Source organism: Leopardus geoffroyi, chromosome C1 (genome assembly GCF_018350155.1).
Source record: "Leopardus geoffroyi isolate Oge1 chromosome C1, O.geoffroyi_Oge1_pat1.0, whole genome shotgun sequence".
NCBI lineage: Eukaryota > Metazoa > Chordata > Mammalia > Carnivora > Felidae > Leopardus > Leopardus geoffroyi.
Window position 1 is genome coordinate 219,333,562 of NC_059328.1, and position 20,581 is coordinate 219,354,142.

General features: G+C 59.2%; 1 protein-coding gene across 1 annotated transcript in view; it reads right to left on the minus strand.

Annotated features, from left to right (window-relative positions):
- PER2 (period circadian regulator 2) overlaps nucleotides 1–19,792 on the minus strand; it is a 31,059-nt gene extending 11,267 nt beyond the window's left edge. The window contains 17 exon segments of the mRNA XM_045481939.1: nucleotides 771–935; nucleotides 1,761–1,885; nucleotides 1,973–2,132; nucleotides 3,664–3,751; nucleotides 4,173–4,298; nucleotides 5,068–5,176; nucleotides 5,471–5,624; nucleotides 6,176–6,282; nucleotides 8,613–8,691; nucleotides 10,309–10,451; nucleotides 11,605–11,656; nucleotides 13,849–14,050; nucleotides 14,860–14,981; nucleotides 18,049–18,203; nucleotides 19,035–19,097; nucleotides 19,585–19,762; nucleotides 19,765–19,792. Of these exon segments, the coding sequence (XP_045337895.1) occupies nucleotides 771–935; nucleotides 1,761–1,885; nucleotides 1,973–2,132; nucleotides 3,664–3,751; nucleotides 4,173–4,298; nucleotides 5,068–5,176; nucleotides 5,471–5,624; nucleotides 6,176–6,282; nucleotides 8,613–8,691; nucleotides 10,309–10,451; nucleotides 11,605–11,656; nucleotides 13,849–14,050; nucleotides 14,860–14,981; nucleotides 18,049–18,203; nucleotides 19,035–19,097; nucleotides 19,585–19,762; nucleotides 19,765–19,792 (2,056 nt within the window).
- Between the last annotated feature and the right edge of the window lie 789 nt (nucleotides 19,793–20,581).

Consider the following 20,581-nt stretch of genomic DNA (forward strand, 5'->3'; position numbering starts at 1 on the left):
GTGGAACCCCCTGACCATCCGGAAAGAGGGGTTTGGACACCGACTCTCTTACCTGCACTGTTTCCTGTCTCTCTCTTCCCAGAAAAGAACAATTTTGGGTTTCATTTCACTCACGGGTGTTCTGAAGAAGAAGCTAACTCAGTGCTGTACGACTTGTGCTGGCTCCTGTCCTCAAACGGGGAGGGGGTGGGGACCCGAGGATCCCTACTCAGTCCCCCTGCCTCCCCCCTGCCCCCCACAGGCCCAGGCTCAGAACCACCTCAGCGTCTTCCCTGTTCATGCCTGAGCAGACACCTGCCACCAGGTGGTGCCAGAGAGCAACCGGGACTGGGACAGGTGCGGCGCGCCCCCTCCCCAACCCCCCACCTGTTTTTCACGCTCCGGGATTTCCTGATCTCCGTTCCTGGGCAGTGCTAGGGTTCTTTCGCACTTGGACAAACTTAAAGAAAATTTTAAGAGGGCAGCCAAAAATTCAAATTTTTAGGGGCGCCTGTGTGGCTCAGCCAAATGTCTGGCTCTTGATTTCGGCTCGGGTCATGATCCCAGGGTCTTAAGATTGAGCCTGTGGTCAGGTTCCATCCTTGCTGAGCATGAAGCCTGCTTAGGATTCTCTCTCTCTCTCTCTCTCTCTGCCCCTCCCCTGCTCACACTCACTCTCTCTCAGAATAAACGTTAAAAAAAATAATTAAAAATTTTTTAATGAAAAAAACCCCATTTTTACCATTCAAGTCAGAGAACCCTCGGCATCGTCCGAGAACCAAGACGCATACCTAGCTCCGGCTGTGGCTTCTTGTCGCCCACGTGGACGATGGTGCTGCTGTAGCTGCACTGGCTGCTGAGGGACGCCACACTCTCCGCCTTGCCGGGCAGCGTCAGCGAGGTTAAGTGCGCGCTGACCTCCGCGTGGCTATTCACCTCGGAGGGTGAGGCCGTCTCTTTGTGGGGCAGAAAGGACACAGACACAAACGTACAATAAAAGCAAACCGTTCAGATCAGAACCAGCACCGTCTGTGGGACGCAGCAACGCCCACGGGCCCACCTGGTCCGCACACACCCGGCAGGTGACGGTCTGTCGGCAGGTATTTATTCCCGGGGCGAGAAGAGGAAATTCTGAAACGGGCAGAATCACACCTCTCCCGTCCCGAGTCCTCTAAAAGGGGGCGGGCGACCGGGCAGCCGCAGGTCCTCTGGGTCAGGGGCCTCTGCCCGGACCCCCTCCGCGGGCCCGTGGAGAGAGGCCGCACAGGCAGCCAGGGGCCCGCCCTCTGCTGAGCGCTCTCCCCACAGCTCGGGCACAGACAGTCCCTCACGGTGTGACTGCCCAGCTCGTGCTCTGTCAGCAACGGGACACCCGGTTTCTGGCTCTCGGAATGACCACCGGCGACACTCACAGGGTCTGAGGGGCCTGGGACTTAACCTGGCTTGTAGGGCTGCAGCAACGTTCAGAGGCCGGTGCTCTGCTGAGACACCATGTTGCCCAAGAACGACCATGTGACGTGCCCCCGGTCCTCCAGCTCCAGCAGCCCCGACAGGACCCTCGTCTCGAAGTCCCAGATCACCTTTACGTCTAGCTTGTGAGACAGCTGCTAACTTTGGAGCTACTTTGGTTATTGAAGAAATAGCCTCCACCCACAGACTGTGTCCTTGAAGCCCTCAGACTTGCCCTGGGAGGGAGGGGGGCTCCAGGCCTTCCGGGACACCTGATCCCACAGCGGGCATCCAAGTTACCACACCCCCCGCAGCTCGAACGGCCAAGTCACCTGTGCCATGCGGCCCAAGACCGGCCACCGCCTTCCGCTTATCACCGGCCTTCTGCGTCGCCACGTTCGCCGGGAACTCACACTTCCTCTTGAGGGTAGCAGCCTCACTGCAGCTCTCCAGATACCTGCACGGGGGGCCGGGAAGGGCTTCATGTGACACGGGAGCCCCCAGAGTGCACGACGACAGAGGCGGGGGCCGAAAGTGGCCGCACCTGATGACGCCGTCCAGGCAGCTGATCTGCTGGTAGGAGCCAGCGGGTGGGCTCTTGCCACCCAGCTCCTCGGGAAAGCCGCCCGGGGGCAGGCTGGCGCCCGAGCTGTCCTTTTCCACGGGGACAGCTTTCATCTGAGCACAGGAACTACTCTGTGTCTCTGAAAGAAGGATCAGATAGCTCAGTTAATACCTGCTTCCCCCAAACAGTACTCTGTACGTTTACAAAGTCTCTTAATTCTACCTACAAATGAGGCTCGGGGCTCAGAATATGATTCACAGACACAGAAATCCAGGGACAGCCAGATATTCAGGCAGCTCTGTGGGGGCAAGTGTCACTGTGCCACCCACAGAGGGAACCTACAGGGAGCTGTCACCAGGGCCAAGGCCGGCTTCTCTCTGGGGCTTGGTGGCCCTTGGCCCGGGCTATCCCCAGGGTCAGGGACTCAGCAGTGGGGAAGGCCAGTTCTTACTTAAACTCCTGAAGCTTCTAGGGCCAATTAGACTGCAGACGCTTTTTAGTTGCTCAATATTATTCCCTGTCTCTGGGAGGGTCAGTCCTTCCAAATAAGACCCAGTGGGTGACAACAGTCGTAATGGTCTCCAGTGCGGCTTTGCTATGGACGTTTCTTGCCCTCACCACGCACACCAAATGCATTCCCCTAAGGGCCCTCACGGGCAGAGCCACGCCCCGCCCTCTGTTGTGTCCCCAACACCCAGCACAGACCGCGGCATGCAGTCTGTCCGCTGGGGGCAAAGTGCACACCCACACGTCCCGAAGGCCAAAAATCCTGGCGAAGACCAGGTGTGGGCAGCCCAGGGAGGCTTCCTGGAGGAGGCGAGCCCTGAGTGCAAGGGAAGAGCAAGAACCCACGACGGGGAGAGGACTGTGGCACATGTGTGTGCGTGTGCGCGTACGTGCAGAGGAACAGCATGAGCCCAGGCACGAGGGCGCGGGGACACAACCTGGTGAGGCGGGCTCAGGCGGCGAGGGGGTGCGCGGGCAGCTCCCTGGGCCACTGGCTCCCCGTGAGAGGGAGGCCTTTGAGCAGAGCTGGTGCTGTCCACTTCAGACACCGCGTTCACGGGCGTGAGCACTGTGGGCTGGCTGGGCAGCCCGAGGGGCGCGAGGGCACGTGCTCACGTCGTTGGAAGTGCCGGCCCCACGGCCAGGACGCAGAGCTAGAACGGGGCGACGGGGCAGAAATGCACGCCGTGGCCACATCTCAACAGGCCTGCGGGGAGCCAGGTGACCACACAGCAGCCGGGGTCGGCGAGACTGAATGAGTGAAGGCCCACGCTGGCGGCACGTCACCGAGCGGGGCTGCCCAGTGGGGAGGGGAGGCAGCACGCTGGAAGGGTACATCCCTGCCACCTGGAGTTAACATTAAACCAGGTTCCTCCTTCCGCCTCCCACACTTAAAGTTTTGCCAAGGAGAGGCACCTGGGTGGCTCAGTTTAAGCGTGTGAATTCGGCTCAGGTCGTGATCTCACAGCTCGTGGGTTCGAGCCCTGCGTCGGGCTCTGTGCTGACAGCGCGGAGCCTGGAGCCCGCTTCGGATTCTGTGTCTCCCTCTCTCTCTGCACCCCTGCCCTCTGCTCACGCTCTGTCTCTCTCCCTCTCTCAAAAATAAAATAAACATTAAAAAAAAAAAAAAGGTTTTACCAAGGAAACAGAGAATAATGCTCTACCTGTAGCAGGCTTTTCCTTTTGCTCTCCAGAGTCACCAGGATAAGGACTTTTGCTTTTGACCCTGCTGTTAGCATTTTTACAAATTTCCTTGAGGAAAAACACAAGAACGCGTCACTCCCTCGAGGGGACCCTCTGGCATTGCAGCCTGTCCCCCACGGTGAGGTCAGAGAAGAGCTGACAACTCCCAGCAACGCAGAAGTAGGTTCTGAACGAGAAATCAGAGCGTGGCCGAGCTAGAGAAAACGAGCTTGATGGTCCCAAGAACACAGATCAAGGGACCCGGCAGGTTATGGTTTTGTTGCGTCTTCACTTCTGCTTGATTCGCCTGCTTTAAGGGATTTTCACCCAGACTTTAGCCACAGCTCTTGGACGCTTCCCCCCTTAGAGACTAGAGAGTGAGTCCCGAGCGAGCAGGTTCAGAGGGCAGGTGGCTGGGGCTGTGCGGGCTCCAGGGCTGCCGCGGGTCAGTCTACCCAGAGAGGGAGGGACACGGTGGACGGGGACTTACGGTCCGCCTCCGGCGGGAGTGCTTGTGGCCGTTGCTGTCGCTGGAGGACGTCTGGCTCATGAGGGGCTCGTGGGACCCGTTGCTACCCAGGCTCCCGTAGCCGCTGGAGCCGCTGTGGGGGACGGGCTGGGGAGACAGCAGACAGGAAGGGCTTGGGACGTGGCTGGCACTGCGGGTTCGGTGCCCCCCAACACGGCCGTCTCGCAGAGGCTGTGACCTGCCCCGGGGGAGCAGGGCAAGGACAAGGTGGGGGCTGGGCTGCAACCCCGGGTCAGGCTGCGGGACGCATCCCCCGATCCCAGTCGCACACACTCCCTGAAAGAGGGGCCATTCGACCCTGTCCCTCAGCTCCCTCATGGGCCAGTCTGGTTTCTACCCAGGGGTTTTAGGAACAAGAAGGGGCGTGCTGTGGTGTCGCCGTGGTCTGAGGAGACGGACAGGCAGAAGCTGCCTGGCTGGGGGGACTGGTGGCCACGCTAAGTTGTCTCGAGTGCTGCGTCTGTCCCTAGAACACGGAGAAGGCATTCTCTGGTCCCCCGGGGCCCAGCAGGTGACCCGCTCTCACCCGGTGCGCCTGTGGGGGGCCATGCGTGGGCTCGTACCAGGGCCTGCGGGCGACTCGGGGGCTGGGTGCCATCCTTCAGTGGCTCGCCCCGGGCTGCCGTTCAGGCACAGACGCCCCAACACGTACGGCTGGGGCTGCCCCCAACGGTGCAAACTGCAGGTGTGCCCAACTGTCCGGGGCCCAGACCAGGGGCACCGGGGCGCAGGGAGGAGCCGGACGCGGGGAGACGAGCCTGAGAGGGAGGGAGGGAGGGAGGGGCACCCCGGGTCTCCGAGCAGCCCTGGGCCGCTTCCACAGGGGGACAGGAGGGCGCTCAGGCAACGCACCCACCTGTAGCAGCAGCCGGTGTATCTGCTCCGTGAGCTCCTGATCGCTGGGGTGGAGGCCCTTCTCCTCCACACACGACGGAGCCGAGAACACGTCTTCGTTCAAAGGGCCCCTGTGCCGCGCAAATCTGTCTGTTAGTTGGGCCCCATGGCGCACACCCCTGCCAGGCTTGCCTCCCCCCTGCACACTTGTGGGCTGCCACCTGCCCACTCACGACCTCCTCCTTCCCACTCGCTGCCCTGCCTGCGTGAGGTGTCCCCCTACCCACCCACCCCCGCCTCCCTGGGGGAGCACAGGCGTGTGGCAGGAGGTGACTTGGGTCCTGGTCACCCAGTCCCGCCCCACATGGTGTGCTGGGGGGGGGAGCCAGGGTCCCCGGGCCGCGCCGTGCACTGAGAGCACTCACACCCTGACTCTGTGTCTCCCGATGATGAAAGAGATTTTTCTGCTCCACGGGTTGATGAAGCTGGACCAGCTGGTGTCCAGAGTGACGTATTCGCCGTTCCGGGCGCGGAACCGGATGGGAGAAGAGTCGAAGGGCTGTCCGCCGGACTGCACGACTGGGGGAGGGGAAGGGTGCGGGCATGAGGACGAGAGGCTGGCGCTCTCGGGAAGAGGGGAGGGAGAGGCGCTCCGTTCTGGAATCACCTCGAAACTCGAGAGATGCCAACCTCCCCAACGCTACCACTGTCGGCGCCCCGCTCCACTTTAAACTGCAATGACGGACCGTTGCCAAAAGCGCCACCACGCATTTCGGCACACGCGTCTCGAGCCTTGACCGGCCCCCAGGGGGACGCTCAGCGTCCCCCGTGTCTGCGAGGCCTGGGCTCAGTGGGGACCCGTGTCATCCACTCCCCTGGCCTGGTCAGCACCTGTGTGGCCACAGCTGAACCCGCACCCCTCCCCCCACCCGCCAGGGAAGCCAACTGTAAAGGCAGGATGGCCACGGTTCAGGCTGTGGGCCACAGAGGCCCCACGAGAGATGAGTGCTCCTGACCCACGGGACTAGGGCTCCGGCACGGCCGGGGCATCCGTCACACACACTGGAGGCCGGCCTGACCCATCTAGGCTGGGTGCTGACGGCAGGATTTACTGTGAAAAGGGGACCTACTCTTTTTGTGGATGGTAAGCATCAAAGGCCGGTCGCTGGGGTGAAGCCGCACGAGCAAGGGGGTCTCGATCAGGTCCTGAGGTAGGTAGCCCAGGAGGGGGACCGCCCTGCAAAGCAAGCACACACACGGGGGTCCCTGTGCAGCCCCCCTTCCCCAGCCCCAGCCTCGTGGCTGCGCTTGGGGACGCGGTCTGGAACACAGCCTTGAAGGGGGGCCCTAGCTCATCTCTAAGGACCATCCTCCTCCTGGGGGGCAGGGAAGGGACAGACTCCAAATTCCCCAGAGAGCAAAGCGGGGGAACTGGGCTCACAGAGAACAGTCTTTCAGTTAATTGGCAAACAAAAGATGACAACATCCCCACAGGTCTGTGACGGGGAGCTAGGCCCTGGGAGGCCCAACCCAGACAGGCCAAGTGCCCCAGCACGGGGCGGCGTCTTCGCTCCTGAAAGAGTAAATCACAATAACGTTCTTGCTTTTTGTCTTTTAAGGTCTTTTCTTTCTTCGTGTCATTTGTAAGCTTGGCCGGATGGGGCTGGGCATGGCTTCTTTTAAACAAGTTTCGCCTGGACGCCGGAAAACCCCGTTTGGCTCTTTTCCAGCTCAGGATGCTGTGCTTCGGTTACTCTGGCCGCCGTGTCTGGTCCTGAGAAGGTGCCACACGGGCGGGGGGCCTTCGCTCTGTGCCACCGGGCTTCCTCCTGCAGCTTTTAGGACGATGTTTTGGGGTGACCGTCTCGGTGCCCGTTCTGCCCCCACGGCCAGCGTTCTCTGCCCACGCAGCCACTGTTCCCTCTTCTGAGCCGCAGTTCAGCCTCCCCACCCTGGAGACCAGCCTTCTTGCATCCGAACTGATGTTTCCCCAACCTCTTCCGAGCGGATGCCCTCGCCCGGAAGGGCCTTCTCCAAGCCGTTAGAGTCACGCCTGCCTGTTCCCCTCGAATGGAGCTTTCTCGTGGGCCCCGTGTTAGGATTCGATCTTCTCCTCCTGGTCTGACACACACTCTCCAGGCTTTGTGTTTTCATTTGATAGGATGTACAGAATGTTCCTGGTGCCCTTCCAGGTCAAGGTTTGGCCAGGGGAGAGGAGGAGGAGGAGGAAGGGGAAGAGGAGGAGGAAGAAGAGGGAGAGAGGGAGAAGAAAGAAGGGGAGGAGGAGAAGGGGGAGGAAGGAGGGAGAGGGTGGGGAGGAGCCCGGGCCACTGCCCAGGTGTCCTGTGCTCTGTGGGCTGGGCCGCCTGCAGGGCTCTGCTGAGGAAGGCCCTGTGCACCTGCTCACAACACCTGCACACGAGTGACACCTATGCTGGTTTGCAGGCAGGTGTTCTCAGACTCCTGGAAGAATATAAATTATCCTGGGGCTGCTTTGTGAACGCAGCTCCCACGGCCCCCACGCCGAGACCCTGTTGGATGGGGCTGGGTGGGGCCCAGGAACCTGCACCTTGAAACCTTGTGTCTCTGGTGATTCTGCCACAGGGGGCGAGCAGAGCAGCCCTGAGCTGCCCAGAGCTGAAGGCTGACGGTTCCCTGGCTGCCAGAGAGCAACTCTTTCCCAGGAGGCCCTGCGTCCAGGGCGGGTACCTGGTGTCTCCAGGTCAGGCGCAGGCAGCGGGGTGGGCTTGACCCTCGACAGCATCTGTGGAGGTCGCCTGGGCCGACTGAGAAAGCCCGGAGTGCTTCTGGTGCCTCTAGGGCCACTTCCTGTGGGTCTTCCGAGGGGGGCTCTTCCCCATCACTGCCGGCAGCCAGCAGGATCTTCTGTCTTTGTGCAGGAGGGGCCGGGGGGAGGCGCTCCATGGGCTTCGGCCCCAAGTCAGCCAACCCAGAACCCTCTGAGAAGGGCAGGGCTCCTGACTCCCACAAGCACCATTTGTTCTGGCCACAGCACCTTGAGTGGGACACGGAGTGAAGCTCCGGGCAGGAACGGAGGTGACCCCCCCCCGCCCCCCCCGCGGGGAGCAGGCTGTGACACACACGCTGATGGACACATTTCTGCTGGGATCCTGCCAATGGCGTCTCCAATCCTAACCCGAGCACGCCGTCCCTGGCCATGCCGTGCTTTAGTCGTGTGCGATCTTGAAATGAGTTTAAATAGGATAATAAAGATAGACTCCATTAGAACGATGATCAGCTCCCCAGAATGCTCCATTTACACAACGTTCCTATCTCGGGAGGTTGTTAGTGCAATTCCACAATCGTTTCATTGCCTACAGTCCAACATCTTTGCGGATTACCTTCTCAAACCAACATGCAGCCTTAACTTTAGCTGCATAGCGTTCATGCCAAAAACATAAAAATTGACTGGGCTGTGCTGAGCTGCTATTAAGTAACCACCAAGATACTGACGAAATGCTAAACATCACGTGATCGAGTCTGCCGCCACCAAGGGCGCGACAGTGATTCCAAGACACGCAAAGGGCACAGCGCCAGGCTGCTTACCTTTCGTCCACATCCTGGAACAAGCAATTTGGTGTATGCGTGGTCGTAAAAATTCTCTTTTCAGGAGGAATTCGAGGGGCTGAAAGAAGAGAATTTTACACAAGTTTCTGATTCTAATACACACTTAGTGCAGTTATATTATAGCTACCGGAAAACGCTGTGTAGATTCACGGGATGTGTGGCAGAGGAAGGAATTAAGAAGGGGACTCTGAACCACAGCCCGTCACATAGGGAACAGAGCAGACCCTATGCTAGATGACCGCCAGCCAGCCTCAACTCCTCCGTGGGCAGGTTCAGTCTAGAAGGCCAAGGACCGCCACACTAACAGAAGCACATGCTGTCGCGTAGGCTTCTCTCGGCAAAATCGTGCCGGAAGGCCATATCCGTGATCTTTCAGATCCAACGAGGGTGAGCTCAACAAATTGTTTAAAAAAAAATGAGCTAAGTGCTTAGATTCAACATTCTCAGCAAATGTCACTGTAACGGGGACTTTACAGTTTCTAGGGCGGGCAAAGAAGATAGAGTAACTTGCACAAAGGAAATCGCATATCCGGAATCTCCCTCAGCTACCAAATTCATGGACAAAACATTCAAAACTCCAAAGCTTTCCATTCGTGAAGCAGAATCCTGTTGGGATGAACAACTCGGTGAAACCCAGGGAACCCCTCTCAGTCTTTCTCGAATATTTGGAAGAGGATATTCCATATGGAGGAGCCCCTCAAACATCTGAGAAAGGGCCACATACCTAAAACATCTCTATCGGTTTTAAGAAATAAATGCCTTTTTAAAAACTGGCATCATTAACCACTGAGACAAGATTATAAACACAACGGAACGTGGACCGAACGGGATCCCTGTGGTTCAGGAGTTCACACGGCACCCGCTTTCTGGGAATTCTGGTCACGTGGCTTGCGGAGCTGCTGGGGCGAGGACCTTGGGCTCCCGGCCCGGTCCTGCAGCCGGTCACACGAGGACCGTGTCATACCACAGTTCAGGAGGTGGAGTCACCAGGAGGACAGAATCGGGGTGGCCAAGTGCCTGGGGGCCTTTGGGCTTCAAGGGAAAACCCAGATTTGGGGTTTTTGGGGGGAGAAGGTGGTCTGAGAAGCCAGCAGGACCAGGAACGGGCACCTGGTGGGAGAAGCCTGCTGTACTGTGGCTTTCTACAGGCAGAGGGAGGGAGGAAAGAACCAGAGCGAACAGTGGGAGCCAGGCCGCCAGGCTGCACGTCGGGAAGGCAGGGAATGCAGTAGAAGGTAGGACGAGCCACAGCCTCATTTCTCGAGTGGGCGGATGGTGTGGGGTCCTGAGCAGGCAGTGCTGTCCCTGCGCTTCCGAGGTGGGAGGTGCGTGAGGATGGGAGGGACCTGGGGACCCGGCAGGGCCATCCTCACCGTATGGATGGAAGGCAGTGGCTGGGGAAGGGGCAGGGCGCTCTGGACACGGCAACAGCCTGGTCACGGGCGCGAGATGCCGGCACCCAGACCCTCTGATGGACACGGGGAGGCGGTATGGCAGGGGCCACCGGGGGGCCCAGGGGACAAAGGTGGGCGTGCAACCAGAGGGAGACGGACACTGTGCAAGGTGGGGGGAGAGGCCAGGGCTGGCAGTCAGCCTTACTGACGTTAGGGGTGAGCCACGGGACTAACTGAGGCACCACACAGAGCCTGCGCCCCCGCCTGGGCCGGGCTCTTACCTTCGTAGCCCGAGTGCACTCTCTCCGCCAGCAGCACGCAGCACAGCTGGCCCTCGGCGCCCTGCGGGTCCCGCACCTTGACCAGGTAAGGCGTCATGCGGAAAGGGTGATAACGGATCTCGTTCTCGTGGCTCTTCCCGACACTGTGGAGGACGGCAGGGTCAGCGATGTGGCGCGGGGACAGAAGGGATCCCGTCCTGCTCACTGCCAGCCACCCCTCCCCGCAGCGGCTGCTCCGAGAGCATCCCTGCGTTGGCTGTCCCGAAGCCCGGGAGGCGGAGGCAGGCTCCCCTCTTGGGGGCCCGGGCCAAGCTGGAGGTGCCGCCCGGGGTCTGGGTCTGGGTCTGGGCCTCTGCCCCGCTCCCTCGGGCGTCAACGACATGAAAGGGCACAGCGAAGAGTGAACAGCCCTGGGCGGTGGGAGCTCCTCCAGGAGCCGTTCTCTACAGGGGGTCACATTTTCACTGGGGGAGAAGACGTTGCTTCACTACCGAGGCCCCAGCCCCAACTGCCCAGGGTACCAGAACCCGGCCAGGGGGTCACTCCTGACACTGCGGCTGGACGCTCAACCAGTCACCTTGTTTCGGGCCAAAAGCCTGTTGGGGAAGCTCTGGGGGCTCTTTCTGGAAAAAACACACACTTGAGGTACAGGCTGCATGTGCTTTCGGGGTCCTCTTGGGCCCCGGGGTACGTGCCTTCCTGGCTAAGGGCCCTGGGCCGCTTTCCCAGGTGACGGACACCGAGTCCAGGCTCCTCGGGCTGATGTTCTCCATGAGGAAGGATCCAATCACCCCACTGCTGACCATGCTGCCTTACCTCCCCATGCACATTGTTTTTATTTAAAAAAATTGTTTTAATGTTGTTATCGACAGAGAGAGACACAGTGCAAGCAGGAGAGGGGCAGAGAGAGAGGGAGACACAGACTCTGAAGCAGGCTCCAGGCTCCGCGCTGTCAGCACAGAGCCCGACGCGGGGCTCGAACCACGAACCACGAGATCTTGACCTGAGCCGAAGTCAGACGCTCAACCGACGGAGCCCCCCAGGCGCCCCCTCCCTGTGCACATGTGAAATGCAGTTTTCACACAGACTTTTCAGGAATATGCACACTGCATGGCAGGGTGCCCGCATGAGCCTCTACCCTGAAGAGGTGCCGAGGGGCGAGGGGTGCGGGGTGGGGTCACGGCACAGCGGGAGCCGGTGGGGGCCACTCCCACACCTCCTCAGCCTCCCAAGCGGGGCTCGGGGGGGGAAGTGTTGGCACCGTGCCCAGCTTGGGACCCCCAGGCACGGGCTTACCTGACTCGGCAGAAGAAAGACTTCTCCTCCATGCAGTCTTGAGTAAACGCATCTGAAAGAAAGAGCCCCGAGTCACACGTCCAATCCCATCCGATCTCATCCCATCGCACGACAGGACACACGGGCTGGCACTCTTGGCTTCTCCCAAGCCACACGGAGGCGGGAGAATCGTCAGGTGCGAATGCATGTTTACACAGGCACAAAGCGGAGCCCTCAGAGGCCATTTATCACACTTCCGACTGAAACGTGCTTCGTGAGTGTCGCACGTACCAGATCAGGAGCCGCCAGAAGTTTACCATTTTTGAAACGGTTCCGAAGCTGACACAAACACGCCAACTAATAAGCCATTTAACTCGGGGAAACCGACTGACTGATGGGCCGAACGTGTGTGTGCAAGGGTCTAACACCTCCGCCTACATGTTTGGGGGGATATTCGGTCCTAATAGAAGGCCCTACCCAAGCTTACATCAGTCCTTCTGCTAAAATATTAACCTTCTTCAAAATCTGAAACGCTGAGCAACACGAGGTCATTCAGGCGGCGTCATCAGAGATGAGGGAATGGCGTTTCCACGATAAAGGAATTTTTTTTTTTTTTTCGACGTTTATTTATTTTTTTTGGGACAGAGAGAGACAGAGCATGAACGGGGGAGGGGCAGAGAGAGAGGGAGACACAGAATCGGAAACAGGCTCCAGGCTCCGAGCCATCAGCCCAGAGCCCGACGCGGGGCTCGAACTCACGGACCGCGAGATCGTGACCTGGCTGAAGTCGGACGCTTAACCGACTGCGCCACCCAGGCGCCCCAATAAAGGAATTTTTTAAGAAGAAATCTCAGACGCTGATCTTTCACATCAAGTTTCGTCTACTCGAAAGAAAGAGGAAAAGTAGGAAATCCCTAATGAGGGAAAACAGCATAGAGTTACGGCCTGGAAAGGCCTCGGAGAAGTCACCTGGTCCTTCTTTTTTATTCAGACAAAAATTCAGGGGCAACCATCTTAGGGAGACGGTGCCCGCCTGTTCACGCCGTAAACCGCGTGTGGAGCGATGTCCCTTCCACGCAGTGACCTACAGGTCCTCAAGACACGCCCTGCAAGCTTTAGTGACCTGACTGGACAGTCCTCGGTGGGATTTCCGGGAGAAGGCAGGTGGCTCTATATCTGAAACCAAAAGTGAGTGTCTCCTTTCACGAGTCAACCCTACGGCCAACTCCCAGCTTGGCTTGTCTGCTGTAGGGAAGGTTCCGCCGCACAGCTGTGGTGGGTGGGGTGGCGGGGCCCGGCCGGCAGACTGGAAGCAGGAGGAGGAGGGAGCAGGTGGGGACAGGGGCCTGCGATGCAGGCGACGGTGTCAGTGGGGCTGAGGAGCACGTGACAGGAGCAGAGATGCTGACCCTCGAGCCAAGGACGAAACGGGAGCCGGTTCTGGGCGATGCAGCCCCGGGCAGGCTCCAGCCAAGATCACGACTGAGGTCACGCCTATCTGGGATGACCCCCACAGTCGCACTGAGTCCCACCGTGTCCCGTCCCTCCCGGTTCCTTAGTGTTTCTGCCCTTCGGTTCAACTTCTGCTCCGAGAGACCAGAGCCCCACAGGGGACAGGTAGACAGGTGGTGGAGGACTTCCACGGCCAAAGGGGGGCTTCTGCTGGCCTCCCTGGTCCCTGGAAGCGTGGAGAGGCTTCAGGGAAGGCCTGAGCTGGTTGGGCCCCTCCCCTGTCTGGCACCTTCTGCCAGGACCCGGTGCCACGTCTCTGCTGAGACTCGTCTGGCCACTGTGCAGACTGGAGCCTGACCAGCCTGGAGAGCTCGCGGTTTGAGCCCAGGAGGACGTCGCAGGCCGCCAACACGAAGCCGCCCCTGGCCGAGGGGAGGAGCGCCCGCCCGTCACTGCGACATCACTGCGGCTGACCGCCACGGCGCCCGCAGGACGCAGGGCCCGGTCTCTGCACTCTGCGCGTTCACGCCAAGACCCCAGCTTCTCAGAACGACTTCGTTTCTAAAATGCCTAATGTTTCTTAGAGTCTTCTCAAACGGCTTTCCCTCTCTGAAATTCATGAAAAGACTACTTTTCTAAGTTAATCCTGAGCGAGCAGCTTTCTGTCTTCGGCCTCGACAGCTGTCGGGCAGGGGCGCGCTGCCGGTTTCTGGCAGAGGTGAGATGTGGCACGTGCCCCAGAACCCCACGACCCCCGTGCCGCTGGCACACAAGGCCAGGTGGCCACCGCTCAGCCACCGCCCGGGCCCTCACCTGCTCCGCTGCAGACGCCCCAGAGCGGGAGCTTGTAAGGCGTGGTGGACGCGTGGAACACGCTGACGTCGTGGGGCGCCAGGAACTCCACGAACCTGGCGCCGGGGAAGACGTCCCTTTTACAGTGAAAGATGGAGGCAACTTGGTCGGAGACGTACAGGATTTTCCCGGTGACCAGGGACACCGCTGCAGCAAACATACCCTGGAAGGAAGAAGGGGCTCAGTGGGGACAGCAGATGGGGTCCGGACGGGCCGCCCCTCCCCGGGGCCACAGACTGGGGGCTCAGGGGAGGCATCTGGTCCCCCTCCTCAGCCCTGGCCAGAACTCTCCTCGCCTCTACCCTTCTCCCTCTCCCCTGCCAGCCCATCTCTCTCCCGGGGAGCCCCAGAGACTCCTGCCCTGGGCTCCCTCCCCGCCGGCTAGCCTGAGCCCTGGCCCGGGGAGCTCTGGGGGGGGTTCAGCTGCAGTGGGGACACTGAAGGAAGGACGCAGGAAGGACTGGGGAGCCCCACTCTCCAGGCCAGTTCTGCCACGATTCCAGTATGTCTGGGTCCCCACCTGCCCTTACGCCTGCTCTCTGACTGAGAAGTAGGGGTGCAGGGAAGGGAGCACTCGCTTCCCTTCCCCCAGACCCCGAAGGGTGCCCCCACCCTTTAAGGCTGCTTAAAAACGCATGAGCGTTGGGAGTCTCGGGAGCTGAGTTCAAATCCCAGGTGCCCCAAAGTGAGCCTAAGATCACCTGGCCACTGCTCGGTCAAGGTGGGGCTCGCTCTTACACGCACAAGGCACGGGGCGGAGTCGCCGTGAGAGAAGGACAGCCTCACAGAAAGCCGCAAGAGTGTGCTACACGACCCGCTTCTGAATCGCTCACTTGACCTTGTTTTTCGTTGAAGGCTCGAACTTATCTCCTGACCTCCCGGAACCCTGCAGTGGCTTAACCGGCTCACCTGGATCAAGGGCTCGGCTTTCGGGGGGCAGGGGGGAAGCCTCCGCTCGAGGGGGGCGCTTACCGCGTTCTTCACGATGAACTCGGAAGTGGCGCCCTCGATGTCCTCCGCGGTGTAGCAGGGCAGGCTGGCGCCGCAGGCCTGGCTCTCGCCGGACAAGAGCAGCTGGTAGTATTCCTCGCTGGCTGCGGGAGAGACCAAGGGGCTGAAAACGGCTCCCGCCTCTGCGCGTCCGGACGCGGCTGTTCTCACGGGAAAGGGGGGCTACGCACACTAGCCTCCTCGGACGCCGAGAGAACGGAAAGAGAAATGGGAAGGCAAAGCAAACAGAAATCTTTCATTTGTCCTGAAAACCCCGAAGACCTGCGATTACAGAACTTCTGACGTGGTGAGTACCCGGGGCGCCGGGGAGGCTCAGTCGGTGCAGCGGCCGACATCGGCTCAGGTCACGGTCTCACGGCTCGTGGGTTCGAGCCCCGCGTCGGGCTCTGTGCTGACGGCTCGGAACCTGGAGCCTGCTTCGGATTCTGTGTCTCCCTCTCCCTCTCTCTGCCCCCACCCCCCCCCCCCCCCCCGCTTACACTCTCTCTGTTGCTCAAAAGATAAATAACAAAAAATAAAATAAAAGTCAAATGGTAAGTACACATTATTTTAAGTAACCTGGGTGGAGCGTTCCCCCTAACCCTCACTTTGCCCACGAGGTCTTTAATCGTGACCCAACAAGGGAGTCTCTCTGTAGGATGGCCGTGGCCCCAGTATGTGGTTCCTTGTGGCCCAGGTGCTCCCATCCGGACAGAATCCACTTGTCTCAGGACATACAGCTTTCAAGGGCAACTATCATGGTGCTGCCCCCCCCCAGGCCTCCGGCGGGGGGGGGGGGCAGCCCCCAGGGACGGGTGCCGGCAGCCCCGCCCTTCAGAGAAGCCCCTACCCCTGCAGTCTGAGCGCCCTTGGGTGGGCTGGCCGAGCACGGCTTCTGTTTCTACTCTATTAACCCTCCCAAAACAGACGCAGGTTTAGACAGGAGCCTGCAGAGAGATCTGGGGCTGACGAGGGCACCCAGGAGGCCAGCGGATACCGCACACTGCAGACGCCCCATGCCCAGCACCGGACCTTCCCGCCAGACTGCACGGGCGAGCAAGGGCGCCCTTCTGACAAGAGTTGTTCAAACGTCAGGAAATAGGAAGACGGTTCGGAATATGGCTTCGTATCCATCACCGTTAGTGACAAACGTGCCATGAGCGTAAGCCCTGCCTGGAGGGAGTAACTGATGATAACAGACCAAAGCCATTGTTTGAGTCTTTAGCTCAGCCTCCCGGGTTTTTCTCTTCTTACCCACATTTTCACTGTGCCGGGTCCACTGGGCCCTCCGCGTGCCTGTGATTGGTACATGAAGGTCAAGCGGGTAGAGCGGGGCTGGGGGTCCCTGGTAGAGGGACATGTACCCTCTTGTCCGCTCTAACGAGATGCTGGCCTTTCTTCTGTCTCTGCTTCCTGCTCATAAGGGACCAAAACAGCTGAGAGATCCCTCAAAGTGCAGGAGTGGGGGGTCCCCAGCAAAACGGAAAGGTTCGCCTGAGGGTTCACTGCTCGAAGATCAGGGATACTTCCCCCAAGCTTTCTACTGTTCTCTCTCGAGCACTGCCGGAAATTTAAAAAAACTCTCAAAGCTCATATCCCCATTCCCAGCAACAGACCAAAAGGCGAGGCTGCACGAACCTTTCTGACTGTCCCGTAGCTAAAGCAACCCGAGGTGACCCAAACAGAGGGGTCACAGCCCAAACTCCTCGGGATGGATGTCTGCAGAAGGGCTCACCCAGCAGTCAAGTTCCTGCTTCTCTAGAAAAGCTGGTGCGCGCGTGTGTGTGTCCTTAGGGCAGTGTGCCCCTTACCCGTCCCGGAGACAGAGGCACCTGCGGTCGCCTGAGTCCCAGGAGATGGGGGCGGGGTACCTGCTCAGTGCGAAGTCCAGCCGCAGTGAGTGAAGGAAGTCCCCACTCTGTCGGCAGTTACTTAAGGGGCTTGGAGTTTATTGAAATGTCAAGTGTCTGAGCCGGATGATGCAAAGGTTTTGGAAACTGCAGTGTTTGTTCAGATTCCCGCACTGCATCTATGAGGACTTGGGCACAGGTACCCTCAGGTGGAAGCCTTAGTCTAGACCACGGGCAGCCCTAAGGGCTCTTACATAATCTGCCACCTGAGAGTCAGATCCAAACGTGCCCCCAAGCGGGAGTGGAGTCTGGGCGGGGCCTGTGATGGAAGGAGGCTCCCTGCTTGGCTTCCCGGGTGAAAGACACAACCACACGGAGACTCACATGGAGATTTTTACACAAACAAGAAGGTCTAAAGCAGGGACCCTAAAATACTGTCCTGTGAGGGTGAGATCTGGCAAAAGCCTCCCTCGTCTCTCTCTCTTTTTTTTTTTAAGTTTATTTATTTATTTATTTATTTATTTAAATTTTTTTTTCAACATTTATTTATTTTTGGGACAGAGAGAGACAGAGCATGAACGGGGGAGGGGCAGAGAGAGAGGGAGACACAGAATCGGAGACAGGCTGCAGGCTCTGAGCCATCAGCCCAGACCCTGACGCGGGGCTCGAACTCACGGACCGCGAGATCGTGACCTGGCTGAAGTCGGACGCTTAACCGACTGCGCCACCCAGGCGCCCCAAAGTTTATTTATTTTTGAGAGAGAGAGAGAGGGAGAGAGAATGCACTGGGGAGGGACAGAGAGAGGGAGAGAGAAAAATCCCAAGCAGGCTCCACACTGTCAGCACAGAGCCTGACATGGGGCTCGATCTCACGAATTGTGAGCTCATGACCTGAGCTGAAATCAAGAGTAGGACGCTTAACCAACTGAGGAGAGGAGCATCTGTTGTTATTTTTCAAAGGAGCCACCGGCCCTCCGTTCAACTCACATCCGTGCTCCGAGCTGCTCACACAGTAGGGCCACCAGCTCCCGCCTGAGCCTGGAGGAAGCTGTGCTCTTTTGAGCACGACCTGACCCCAGCCCAGAGCACAGAAGCTTTACGCTGTAAATACACGTCTTATATCAGCTGCTTTTCTGTTTTTCTTTTTTTTCTCTCTAAATGCCAAGTACAATAGAAAACTTCCAGAGAATTAAGGTGTCCCATCATTGCCTTTTCCCAGACTTCCACAATTTCCTTCTGCAGTTTCAGGACTGGGTTTTAGAAAGTCGACACCACCCAACGGATTTCTACGCGTTTGGATCAAAGACGCGGCCGGACCTACCTTTCACCTGCTTCACGCTCCTCAGCGCATACTTCAAGGTGGCCAGCGTGCTGGCTTTCCCTCTGGCCTTCTTGTCTCCAGGGAGGTGGACCCTCAGCTCCCTCAGGGTTTTTATCAGCTCCTTGTGCGTGTCTGCTTTGGCAGACTGCTCGCTGCTGTGGCATTAAAGAAAGCCATCACACGTGGGCTTCCTGACTCCTCCTTCCTGTGCCTCTAGTCCCCCAGGACATTTCGGTCTGCGTGGTTCTCTGTGGCACACTGTGGGATGCATCGCAGTATCCCTGGCCTCAGCAGCAGAGGCCAGAATCGCCTCGCCACTTGTGACAACCGGAGCTGTCTCCTGACCCTGCTAGACGTCTCCTGCAGGGGGACGAGACGCCCCGGCTGGGGACCACTGCTCTGACCCAAGGGAGCGCGGCACGAGCCCCTTCACCTGGGCTTCCTTCCCCCGTGGCTAGAGCCGGGCTTTGCCCAGCATGGCCTGCTGGTCAACCCGCAGTCTGGCTGAGCAGGCTACCCCTCGGGAGCCCTGCCTGCCTGACCCGTGCCAGACAGAAAGGCATCGGGTGATGGACATTACAGAGCACAGCAAACTGGTTTCCCGGGGGGGCAGGAATGTGAATGAGGAACACGAGAAGTCCTCAGAGAGGAAAGTTCTAAGAAGCACATCTAAACTTAAGGATACGGAGAGAGGAGGAAGTCAGAACAGGTGGGCACCTCCTGGGAAGAGTGGAGGGTGCTGCAGGAAGAAGGCTAGAAACCAGGTCTCTTTCTAGGGCGAGGTGGCGAGGTGCCCACACGCCCGGGCTTAAGAGCCTGAGTCTGCTCCAGCGGTCATACGAAAATGTCTGTGGATATGAAGTTAAGGATGCCTGTGTCACAAACACCTAACACGGGCATGGAATGTTCCAGGGGGACGTAACCTCCAGTAACAAATCTCCCTGTCTCTAAAGACCCGAAAGCAAGGGGGTTCTAACCGGCCTCACCTGCAGCCGCTTGTCGTCGTGCTGTGTTCAGACTTCGCCATCAGGAGGCCAAAGGCATCTGGACTGTAAGCACGAGCGAGAGGTCAGGCCAGACTCAGAGGGCTGCACGCTCCACCCACTTCTCCCCCCATCCCGCCAGAGACAACGATCCAGATTATACCGGAGCAAGGCAACTGAGGAAAAACACGAGGGAAAGGGACAGCGGGAGCATAAAACCTTCAGCTACCGGGAAAACTAAGTGTTCCGAGAAGGACTGAGGGAGCAAGTTCACTTTCTGGAGGCCGCCCGGCCGCTCGCGGGGCTCCCGAGTCCTCGGCCCCCAAGACCTCACCACTGTCGTTAGCGGTTGTCTACCGGCAACCAGATACTTGACACCAACAGTCTCATCGCTATAGTAAATTTTAGTTATTCTGGGTTAATGGGATTTTTCTTTTTAATGTTGAAAAACCGGGCCATCGTGATTTAAAGATCACAAAAGCGATCCGACAGGATGAGATACAGAGAAAACAGACACCCAGCCCGGCCTCGGCGGGCCGAGGGTCCCACCTACCCCGGGGGGGCGACAGGCGGCCGGACCAGCACCCCCAGCTCCTTGCTGCCCCGCGAGCCCCGCCCCGAGGGGCAGTTTTCGTTGGTTTCATTTCCGCTGGAGCCGCTGCTCATGTCGACGTCCTCCTGGAGGGGGGCTTCGTGGGGCCCGGGGGGCTCCACAGGCTCCTGGGCCGGGGGCTGGGGGGGTATTCCGCGTATGTGTTCATGTTGGCTCCACAGTGAAGCTGGGAAAAGAGAGAAATGTCATCAGGCCTCGAAGAGCTCAGTCACCGCAGCCAGCGCGTGGGGCGCCTCACTGGGATCTGTCTCCGCGGTCCGCTACGTAAGCCGGGCGCGGTCAGAGTCAACCGTGGGCAATCTTTGTTCTTGTTCACTGAGCTCCTACCTGCCCTGAATTAGGAAGCGGATGAATCGCGTGGCCGCAGCCCCCAGGCGTCTTTAATTGCCGACGGCCTGGTCAGGAGGCGACAAGAGCATCAATGACCACCGCCCGGCACGTGGGGAGCTTTGGCAAAAACACAGATTCCCACCGGATGGCTGGTGGGGCCTACGAACCTGCATTTTACAAGTCTCCCCGGGTGACGCTGGGAGAGCAGGAGGGCTCAGAAGTCTTGGCATCACGAGCTGCAGGAGACCCCGAGCCCAGGCTGTGGGCGGGGGAGACCCTCCGGGAGAGAGAAGGCCGTGGGGCAGGCGCTGCCCCGTGAGGAGGGCAGAGTGGGCGGGAGCCCGGACAGCGGCACAGGGGTGAGTGCACGCGGGACGTGGAGGGAGAGGGACCGGCGTGAGGCCACTGAAGGATTCGCGGTAGCAGACGTAGCAGACGAGTGAACTCTGTCGCGTTCGGACAGGTCCTCACCACCGTACTATGCGGAAACTTTGGCGCATTAGGGGCGGGAGGGTGGAGGGGGCTGAGGTTAGAGCCAGGCCAGCCCTAAGGTTTCTGCAACAATCCTGGAACACAACCATGAGAAGGAGCTGACGGTGAGTGTGCA